We start from the raw sequence: 11,615 nt of genomic DNA on the forward strand, positions 1-11,615 counted from the left end.
GGAATATTGGCTCAATCCTGGAGCTCAGGGATGGATTACACCGCGCTGTGAATGCACAAACTCATATAATTGTCGAGATGAGTCGTAAGCTTGGAACTTTGGCTGAGATTCAGACTCTGGCACAGAAGGTTGATGCCATCAAGGATAGAGTTGACGGATCAGCACGGATTGGGATAGATTAATTTATGCCATTATTGGATCTAGAGGGGTTGGAGACCAACAGAACTTTAAGACAGAGAGGAACTTATCTCTGTCTGGCCCCAAAACAAGTTCTTATCTGAATCTGGTGCCCTTGAGCCTGTGAGCCTGTGAGCAGCGCGGGAGAGTTAAAGAATTTAACCAGTTAAAATGGATTCATGAATAATTAATCAATAGTCGTGTCTCCTCTTGTCATTTAGTTTTTTGTCTGCCGGAGACATTTGCTGAATAAGGAAATAAAAACTTAAAATGACAAAAAAATTAGGGGAAAACACTAGTTTTGTATCTTATCAATTATTAATGATTAATAGATTGTTGGTGTTTTAACCTATGTCGATGGTTTTAACTTTTGGTAAAGGAAAACACACAATTTCCAGGCAGCCCCAGTCTGGAGAAGTGATGGTGACATCAGCTGTTAAAAATAAATAATACTCTGAGGTTTGATTTTTTTTCTTTTGTGTGTGGGGTGGGGGTGGGGGTGGGGTCACAGGGGGATCTCGCACAGGGCGCTATTTAGGCTAGCTCCGCCTCTGCTGTCTCCCTATCCCAGTCTGGGCGGGACTGCGACCAGTGAAGGCCGTTTAATCGTTTCCAGGACTCGCTGTGCTCTCTAAACCCAAATACCTCCTTCCCCTGTCCAAACGGAGGTGAAGAGCGCTGCTTATCATGGCTGCATGCACTGATGTGAGGAAAGTCCCTAATCCAACCTCCCCACCTAGTGGACACTTATGTTGTGTAATGTCTGAAGTATGTTGCATTTCCGTCTGAGGTGTTTTTTGCATGGCAAAGCTGCCCTTCCTGTGGAGGGTAACTCTGAAGTGCCTTTTTTTCCTCCACCTTACTCAATCCTCATATATAAACCCTCTGATCTCCATTAAGGTAGCACGACTCAGGTTGCGAATGACCACAGTCACCAATTCTCGTCATGTGTCTATGCCCATGTATGTATGTCTGATCTCAGAATTGTGTGCACTGAAACTTTAATTTCCCTCTGGGATTAATAAAGTATCTTTGAATTTGAATTTGGATTTAGTTTAATCCCCCGTGACTGGAGGAGTGAAAAGATACGCAGCAAGCGTTTTATTTGTGGACGGAAATGACAGGAAACGTGGGTTTAGAGGTGGCGAGCGCATGAAGAGGTGGAGGCGAATGAGAGACAAATTTGTCCGTGTTAAAAAGTCTCTTATATACAAAAAAAACCCACAATATAAACAGACTATCTTGGACCGGATACATGACAGGATACCACAGAACAGTGCTACGCCCTCTGTTGTCCTGGTGGGGAATTACTTTGCAACACTCTCCAGGAGATGGAGAGGTATGAGGGCAAAATGTCTCCATCCGTGCATGTGTGTGTCTCTCCCTTTTGGAGCTGACGGAGAAGCATGACTCGTGCTTTAGACAAAGACAGAATCCTCATTTTATAACTCTGACCAGTACCTTTACTGATGTCACCAGGGATGCTGCTAATCTCTCTGTTGACCATCTTCTGATGAAGCTGTTTGATGTTGAATGGTTCGACGGTGAAGGGTAGAGTTCCTGTCAGCATGGCGAACATGCTCACACCTCTGCGGACACACACATACACACACACACACAGAAACTGTAACTTACTTACACAGAGACACACACTGATTTAGAAAAGGGACTTCATCACGTACATGGACCAGACATCCACTTTGGGGCCATACTTCTTGTGAGCCAGCAGTTCTGGAGCGGCATAGGCAGGACTTCCACATTGAGTGCCGAGGAGCTCCGGAGATAAAGAGTCGGGCTTCAGAGTGTTGCTCAGGCCAAAATCTGTGGGAACGACTTTTACTTCAAGCTATTGATCTATACTTTAAAGGTGCATTATGCAGAGTATGTAGAAATGAAGTAAAAATGACATCCTGTGGTAAAATGTGGTTACTGCAACCACTTGACACAACTGTCGAGCTTTTTGCTGACCATCGTCAAATTACAATAGTTGGCGCTGCAGTATTAGCTCACAGGAGACACGGCAACCCCACACTTACTGATGGTAAACAGTAGTTACAGCCCTCCTTTCTTTAACCTGGCAGCAGCCAGATCTCTATCTGTAGCCTCGCCACGTGTCGGGTCGACACATTTCGATCCAGAATCTCCGCAGCAGAAACCCTCTGAAAGAGGGAGGGCTATCTGGTAGAATAATATGAGCTGATTGGAGGATGCGCAAGGTAGTGCTCGGCTGGCACTGGCTACCATATGTTGTCTTTAGCCAATCACACCTCCTTGAACCATCACCTTATCGTGGTGGAGGAGTTTGAGTGCCCTAATGATCCTAGGAGCTATGTTGTCTGGGGCACTTTGTGCCCCTGGTAGGCTCTCCCATGACAAATTGGTCTTAGGAGAAGGGTGAGACTAAGAATGGTTCACAGGATCTTTCATGGACATTAAAACAAAGAGTCGGAGTACCAGGCCCGGAGGGTTACTGGGGTCCCACCCTGGAGCCAGGCCTGGGGTTGGGGCCCGTGAGCGAGCGCCTGGTGGCCGGGCTTTCGCCCAGCCCGAACCGGATACATGGGCTCATCCAACTGTGGACCCACTACCCGCAGGAGGAACATGAAGGGTCCGGTGCAATGTGGATTGGGTGGCAGACCAAGGCGGGAGTCTTGGCGGTCCGATCCCGTGACAAGAAAACTGTTTTTTGGGACATGGAACGTCACCTCGCTGGCGGGGAAGGAGCAGGAGCTTGTGGCAGAGGTTGAGCGGTACCGGCTAGATATAGTCGGCCTCACCTCGACACATAGCATTGGCTCTGGAACCCAAGTCCTTGAGAGGGGTTGGACACTCTCCTTTGCTGGAGCTGCTCCAGGTGAGAGGCGGAGGGCTGGGATTGGCTTTTTGTTAGCCCCAAGACTCTCTGCCTGTGTGTTGGAGTTTACCCCGGGGGACAAGAGGGTAGCTTCCCTGCGCCTTCGGGTCGGGGAACAGGTCCTGACTGTTGTTTGTGCTTGTGGGCCAAATATCAGTTCAGAGTACCCACCCTTTCTGGAGTCCCTGGGACGAGTGCTAGATAGTGCTCCATCAGGGGACACCATTGTCCTGCTGGGGGACTTCAATGCGCATGTGGGCAATGACAGCATGACCTGGAGGGGTGTGATTGGGAGGAACGGCCCGCCTGATCTGAACTCGAGTGGTGTTTCGTTATTGGACTTCTGTGCAAGCCACAGTTTGGCTATAACGAACACCATGTTCGAACATAAGGATTCCATCGGTACACTTGGTACCAGGGCAGCCTAGGTCGCAGGTCGATGATAGACTTTGTAGTCGTATCATCTGACCTGCGGCCGTATGTTTTGGACCCCCGAGTGAAGAAAGGAGCAGAGCTGTCAACTGATCACCACCTGGTGGTGAGTTGGATCAGATGAAAGGAGAAAAACTGACTATCCCCGCAGCCAGCTGGATATTAAACACGTTTCAGTATAACCTTGCTTCCAAAATGACGGAAACATTAGACTCTTTTGGGATTTCCTCACTGTTAAATTCTCACTATATTCTTACATACTGCACTTTTAAGAAACACTTAACAGAAATGGTTTCAAGTTTCGTGCCAATTTGAATGTCAACATACCCACAATCTTTATGTTGTTATGTTCATCCAGGAGGAAGTTTTCAATCTTTAGATCTCTGCAAAAGGAAAGAAATGAGTCAGTCTCAATGGGCAAATATGGTTTTTAGTTTTACTTTTATGTATCCTGCTTCTAATCCTACGTTTCTTCCCCTCATTAGAGTGTTTTCCAGTAATTTGCTTGACCGACATCATGGTGCTAGTTCTATTTGAGAAAGCTTTTATGGCGTATTTATAAAAAACAAGATGATCTGGGATAGGACAGGCCCTGCAGAAGCAACAGAAAACCCATAAGCTTGGGTTTGGCCAGAACTCAAGTCTTTAAAACTCTGCTGACTGAACATTTGGTAGTTTGGGGGATTAGTTTGTCCAAATCCAGCAACCGCTTTAGAAACCTCAGAACCTTTAGGTCAAGTTGACCCGTTACAGTCCTTGATTCATCCTTCAACATTGACCCCCCAAAAATCCCTGCATTTACCTGAGTAGGTCGCACTGAATTGCCCCAGTCTCATTGCCATCATACTGCCGGCTATAAAACTACCGGCTAAATGAAAATCTGCGGTTAAGAGTGAGAGAGCCCCTAAAACGCAGACTGGGAATCCACCATGTTCCTTTCATCTGCATTCATCTAACCAGCAGACGCTCAAAAACCCAGAGAAGCCTGCTCATACAACCCAAGGGGAGTTCAAAGACAAGTGTGTGTGTGTGTGTGTGTGTGTGTGTGTGTGTGTGTGTGTGTGTGTGTGTGTGTGTGTGTGTGTGTGTGCGACGTGGGGGTGGAAACACAGCTAGAAACAGCAAGAACACACATTGTCACGAAGGAGAAAATGTATGGCAAACCTATTGAATGTGGGTGGCAGGAGGTGTGTTTAAGTGCAAATTTTCCATTTATTTCCAGTTTAATCAGGAACCGTGCCTACTGGGCTTTTGGTGGAGAGAGAGAGAGAGTGTGTGTGTGTGTGTGTGTGTGTGTGTGTGTGTGCATGTGGGAAAGTGTAATAGAGAAAGAGGTGTTTTTTAGGAGCTGAAAGCTGTGTCGTTGAGGGACTTCATTAGAAAGGAAGTCCATGATGTTGTGATGATGTGTGAATCATGGCGTCGGCACAGAATGATGAAGTCACTGCCTGGTAATCACATTCCCACCTTCAGAGAAGCCAAGTTCTTTAAGCACAGTGCTGTGTGTGTGTGTGTGTGTGTGTGTGTGTGTGAGTGTGTGAGCACGTGCGTGCATGCATGTGATTGTGAGTGGGTTATCTGACACTAAATTGTACTAAAAGAAAATTGTCACCCACACTGAACTGTGCAAGACATTAACTTTCTTTTAGGACTGTAGTTATGCTGTAAATCATCAGAATCAGACTCTGCTTCGTTTGCAGATACAAAATAGGGTCTTAAGAGTTCATGCAATTTACAAAAACATTTCCACAGGGGCACTTGCTTCTCAAATGAAGCAATTTGCATACATTGAAAAGGAATACCTTCCTATGTGTCAGTTAGAAACCAACATGCATTAGGTAATACAAAATTGATATTTATGGAAGGATAACATTATTTTTGTCATTAAACATCTAATTAGAAAAAAATAGGTTTCTCAGGCCTTTTAAAATCCAAAAATAACATAAAAGTCATGCTGTGATCACAGTTATGAGAAAGTATAGAGGCCAGCCTAGGGTGAAGGGTTCATGCCTTTATGACTGAGGTCTATCTTTGCTTTTCTGTGATTCTGTGTGTGCTGATGTAAATGTCCTCCAGAGACAAAGGCTATTGTCAGCGGGGTTGCTTTTGTGCATCTAACCAGTCTTTTCACCTTCTTTGCTGCTTCCAAGTAGTTCTCGTTTCAGAATGTTAGGCAAATTCCCAGTATGAAATAAAACTGTATGATATGACTGACTGGCAAACTCGTGCCATAAAACTATGCACATTTTAGCTGTTCATATTCATGTTTGCATGATTCAAAAGCCACGCTATATAACTGTCAATATTTCTACCTGCATTGTCTCTCCAGTGCAGATGTCACACTTTCACCATTTTATAGAACAATAGCTGTTTGCAGAAATCCAGGAGCGGATAATAGCCAGCGAGCTGTTAGCTAAGTGCCATTTTTACCTGAGCCTAAAGGGTTACCGTGAATACCTGAACAGGTCAACTTTGTCCCTACATGCACCTGGATTAGCAATGTGAAACAGGCAATTATCATTATGAAGGTGGTCTTCCTAACATTGTCGTGTGTGTGTGTGTGTGTGTGTGTGTGTGTGTGTGTGTGTGTGTGTGTGTGTGTGTGTGTGTGTGTGTGTAGTAACCTGTGCACGATGCCATGCTTGTGGAGGTGATCCACAGCAGAGAGGATTTGTCGGGTGTAACGTCGCACCTCCCTCTCCTCCAGCCTCCTCTTGTCACAGACTCTGTCCATCAGGTCTCCTCCTGCACACAGCTCCATGACCAAGTAGTAACTGTTCTCTGTCTCCAGGGTCTCACACACACACACACACACACACACACACACACACACACACACACACACACACACACACACACACACACACACACACACACACACACACACACACACACACACACACACTAAAATACTAAGATAATGTTCACTGAACTATCTACATTTCTGATGGTTTTGATCTCAGCTTTAATAAGCTTTGAGTTTTACCTCCAGGAGAACAACAATATGAGGATGTCGGACCATCTGATGAATTCGGGGTTCTCTCTTTAGGTTCCTGAGCACATAGGAGTCTTGGCGCGCTTTCTTCTTGTCTATCACTTTAATGGCCACCTGAATACACCCAAAAGAAAACACGCAAACAGTATTAACGAACACAATGTCGTCTCAAATAAGCAAGTAACCAAGCGTTTTGAAAAATAAAGTCTCAAATTAATAAACATATAATTTTATAAACCTCTTTACTGCATTTCAGACATACATGAAGTACATTTTTTTGTGGAAATAGTCAATATTCTTGCTGGAACAGCCTCAGGTAGCACAAATACATAAATAAATAAATAAATAAATAAATAAATAAACATATTGATGGAAATATAAAAAGTTTAGAAAATAGAGTTCATATGAACTTCTTTTACTATTTTAGAACAGGGTTGTTTTATTTCAATAGAAATTCACTTATTGGTTCAGGTATAACTAGCCATTAGCCTATCAATCTGGTATGACCTAGTTTCTGTTTCTTCTAAATCAGATCTGGCTGAAATCAGGAGATTTAAAACAGCAAACTAGCCTAATAAACCTGCTGCAAACATAGCAGAACAAAAGCTGCTCCCTTTGCTACCTCTAATCACTTTGGTTTTTATTAAGACGTGGGTGAAAACTAGTAAAGGCAAAATTCTTTTTCCAGTTTTAGAATTATTTCCAAGAAACCTCCAAGGCTCAGCAAATAGTTTTTACAGTGTTGACATGAATCTAATAAAAGCAGTTAAGATGAACAAAGAAACCACCTTCAATCATATCAATACAATAAATGAAAATAAACAAAACTGGCCCTCTCCACTTGTGGAGTCCCCATCAGAAGGCAGAAAGATACACATTAGCATTTGTCACAGCAGGTTTAAGAGGAAAGTACAAATCCTGCTAAAGAGGTAGAGCTGTTTTAAATATGATGCATATGGTGAAATAGAGTTGGGATGTCTAATTAACATATAAAATCTGATAGATTTTTACGTGGTAATGAACACAAAAGTAGATTTAAGAATGCAAAGCACTCTTGCCTGTTCAGCAAAGATTAAATAAGCAGTCTGAACCATGAAAAGTATAATAACAGGCTGCCATCAGCTCCATATTATCATGTTTGTAATCAGCTGTTGTGATGCTGTAACCATGCAATCAGAAGTTAAACCTGTGATGTTTTCTTTGCCATGTTGCCATACTTCCAACCCACTTTACTCACCTTCTCCCCCACGCCAGTGTGAAGCCCCTCCATGACTTTGGCAAATGAGCCCTTGTTGATCATCTTCCCAACCAGGTAGGATCCCACCCGTTTGGAATGAGGAAAGCTTCGCAGTAGCTCTCCGGAGACCTTCAAAGAGGACAAAGGCAGCTGCTCCCAGCCAGGACCAGGGGTCTCCCACACGGACACCTCACGCTCAACAGCCCCCTCTCCCTCTGCCACCATCTCCTCCAGAGTGGGCTTCACTTCAGCTGCTGGCATCCCGGACGAGACCCCATGTGGTCACTTTCAACTTTCACGATTGAGTCCATTTGATCCAAAACAAGAATGTTAGGCAAACACCTCTTAAACAAACCGTTTTCTAGAATGAGCTCGGCTGCAGATTTCTGCTATCCAATGTCACATGTGTTGATCTAGATGGTCCAATGTGTCCCCTCGTCCTTTCTTCTTTGTTTGATTGAGCTTCTAGGAGACACAAGTGGCTTCTTGCTGGTGCTCAGGTGGCTCGCCTCTCTTCTCTCACTCTGTGTCGCCCCGTCGGTTAGTGGATGATTAACCGTTGTGTTCTTAGGTCAGCTCCAACGATGAGGAGGACATTCTACACCGTAATCACCCTCCTCCCTCCACGGTACACACAGATACTCACAGTTACACAGTAACCGTTTGTAATGGTCTCACTTTACTTCTTGGAGGCTAATTTAAAATCTTCTATTTTTGTCCTGCTGAATTTCCTCTGTGAGAAACCACAACTACAACTAAAGTCAGAGGTCAGGCTTTAAAAGAACCCTTTTCTTCCCTCACCAAGTTTCCGTCGAGGCATTCCTGTCCTCAGGTAAATATGTGCTGACTTTGGCCACATTCAGGAAAGCAGATCTATTTTTGACGTGGGTTTGCATCACATACATGACAAATAGCCTCTCATGTGTCAAACACACACAATCATGAAGCTGACAAATTAACACTAGATGTGTTTGAAGCTATTTGGAATCATCAGGAAACCTCACCCAACCCACATATTTTATAATTAACTAAAAAACACGTGAACAAAAGGAGCACCACTATTTAAAATATGCTGCATGATTACCAGTGAAAAATTAAAAACATAAAACAATCTGAAATAAAAACTCCTTAATGTGACTTTGTTGGTATTGATCATGAAAACTGAAGCAGAAAGTTCTGAGGGGCTCGCGTCGGCCTAGAACTGACATTTACTAACTTCTCTTCGGCTTTTGAACCTGAACGCAGCATAAGTGGTAAAATAAAGGCAGTCAAGACAGACACCAGATTGTCCCCTATGATGGGTGATCTATGGGAGTCTGGATATCATCTGAGCTGCTGGATGGTGACCTCAGATGACGCAGACTTAGAAGTGATACCACCTCAACGGTGGTGATCGCTGGACAAAGCTGACAAGCCTTGGTCAGCATCAAAGTGTGCCCTTTGTCTTTGGTTTATTGCGTTTTAAAGCACAGATAAACTTCAGGGTCGAATTGCACACTATTACTGGTTGATTTTCTGCCTTCACTCAGCTGATGAAAGGAGAGACAGAGCTCCGTATCCTCCAATGCAACCCAATATGCTCGCATCCGCACACACAACCTAGCACAACCCTGTTGTACACAGCAAGGCCTCTGGCTAAGGCACATGTGGACTTGAAACCAGGCTGCAGATGACACCGGTGAGGATGAATCAGAATCAAAACTTATGAAGAAACCTGTTTTATTTCACTGCCATGCACAAATGGGCTTGTATGACACTATTTAACAAAAAGAAGTGGCTGCACATTTACAAAAGCATTATTAACATTGCATCATCTGAAAACCAAAGCAAATGAGGATTTTTACTCTGAATCTTTTCAAACGTGGACATTCTTAAACCGTTATATAACGGACTGTAAAACAAAACATGACACTCATCTTCAACACGATCAAACAAGGGGGCAACCTGGACATTCCTCTCACCAACCTTCTCCCGAGTGACCCTAAGGTATACCCCCAGTCCAAAGGGACATGTGCCCAGCAAGTCCATGGTCTGCCCCAGAATCTCCTCATAATAGGATGTGACTGAAAATCCTTCGATCAGGAGATTTCACAATCCAAACCCCCTTAGCTGACGGTGCATGATGTGGAGGAGTAGCAGAGATAAGTCACTGTTTACCTTTAAGTGAGTGTTGGAACAAGGAAATCCCTTTTGGGCCAAACAGATGGGGTGGTATCTGACGCTAACTGGTTCTGTGCTTGATGGACCACAAAAGAAGGAAACAATGAGCAGACATTGTGGATCAGGACAGAAGGTGACCATCCAATAGGAGAAAATGAAAACACATCAAATCAAGTGTGAGAATTGCAAAACAAAAGTGAACTAATAAGCGCTCGAGAGACTGGCTCCATACAACTTCCACACTGCCTTGCATGAAGCTTTTGCAGGGGCTTTCTGGGCCAATGTGTGTGTTTAGTTGTGTCACCACGATTCAGAAAAGGGCCGTCGTCTCTGCCAGAGACCACAGTCTATTTGTGAGGAAGCTTTCATGAGCACACATATATTTGAAGGCTGTTTCTGAACTTGTTCTAGTGTTTGTGTGTCGTTCATGTGTTTCTCAATCCGGACACGACACGTGTGCACAAACTTCATTTATGCTCGGGCCCAGACGGTTAACGTCGGAGTGTGTAGATAGATTCTAACTGTGTGTGTGTGTGTGTGTGTGTGTGTGTGTGTGTGTGTGTGTGTGTGTGTGTGTGTGTGTGTGTGTGTAGAGGAATGCTGGCTGGCCTGTAGGACTTGGCGAGCTTCTTGGTGGTCACAATAAATGAGAGGAGAAACCCCCTTCTGCTTCCTGCCTGTAATAAATGGATCCCCAGCAGCCATTAAGGCATATTTTAACACCAAATAACTCCCTCAAAACCACACTAGAGCAGACACGGTGGACCATCGGCCTCTAAACATCTCCCTCACTTTCATTTCCACCACTGCACTGCCACTTTAGCACAAAAAAACAAGAGAGGAGCCTAATGTGGGAATGAGACAATCAAATCCAGCCAAAGTTCATAGCAGGGTGTGTATAAAATGACAGGCAAACATAGTTTTGATGCCTTTCTTAAATGTTTTCTCACAAACATTTGAGATTTTGTTGATGCAACAAGTAAATTGACTTTATTTTGTACCTGGCACCAAACTGTTCCATACACATCATTGATGTGGCTTTGGTGGTTTATTGTTTAATATGTGAAGGGATTTGTTCCAAAAAAGACCAGAAATCAGCCAAATATGTCCAACCCTGCAATTTTTTTACTGGGTAAAATACAAAGTAAGCAACTCTTGCAGGAATTATTTATGGCTTATTTTGAATTTTCTAGTTGTTGCAAAGGATGAGAGGCTAATTTCAGTTTCTTAAAAATAAATAAATAAATAAATAAATAAATAAATAAATAAATAAATAAATAAACAAACAAACAAAATAAATAAATAAATAAATGTAACCAGGCTGAACAGAAAAGTCATATATACATTGGAGTGGCTTTTCCACAGCTGCTGCACCTGTCTGCCCTCTGGTGGACAAAGTAAACTCCTGCAGCACCAGTGTTTGTACATGTCTCAGCAGATAATAGAAAACACTACCAACAGTAGCGGCAGTGTTTTCTGTCTTTCGGTCAAACTAACCAATTGTTTTGGTTGGTTTTGACCAATGCATTGGGACGTGATATGGAATAAGTTAGAATCAGCTAATAAATTGACAAAATGTTCACAGGCTACCAAGTAAAACCATGTTGAATGTGTAGTTTTTTGTTGAGTAAAGAGTTTTACTAATAAACAGAACAGATTTCATAAATGAGGATGACTCTAGCTATCTTCATTCAGCCCGGATGTGACCTGCTGATGGCTCTTGATGACTTGATCAGCCGCTTATATCATCACCGGCCTCA

General features: G+C 43.6%; 1 protein-coding gene across 1 annotated transcript in view; it reads right to left on the reverse strand.

Annotated features, from left to right (window-relative positions):
* The window catches only part of LOC107378144 (hormonally up-regulated neu tumor-associated kinase homolog), a 14,201-nt gene extending 5,966 nt beyond the window's left edge, over positions 1-8,235 (reverse strand). Inside the window, 6 exon segments of the mRNA XM_070548859.1 lie at positions 1,639-1,766; positions 1,860-1,998; positions 3,791-3,846; positions 6,088-6,257; positions 6,450-6,572; positions 7,696-8,235. Of these exon segments, the coding sequence (XP_070404960.1) occupies positions 1,639-1,766; positions 1,860-1,998; positions 3,791-3,846; positions 6,088-6,257; positions 6,450-6,572; positions 7,696-7,956 (877 nt within the window). The 5' untranslated portion in view covers positions 7,957-8,235.
* Between the last annotated feature and the right edge of the window lie 3,380 nt (positions 8,236-11,615).

The sequence above is a fragment of the Nothobranchius furzeri genome, chromosome 2 (genome assembly GCF_043380555.1).
Source record: "Nothobranchius furzeri strain GRZ-AD chromosome 2, NfurGRZ-RIMD1, whole genome shotgun sequence".
NCBI lineage: Eukaryota > Metazoa > Chordata > Actinopteri > Cyprinodontiformes > Nothobranchiidae > Nothobranchius > Nothobranchius furzeri.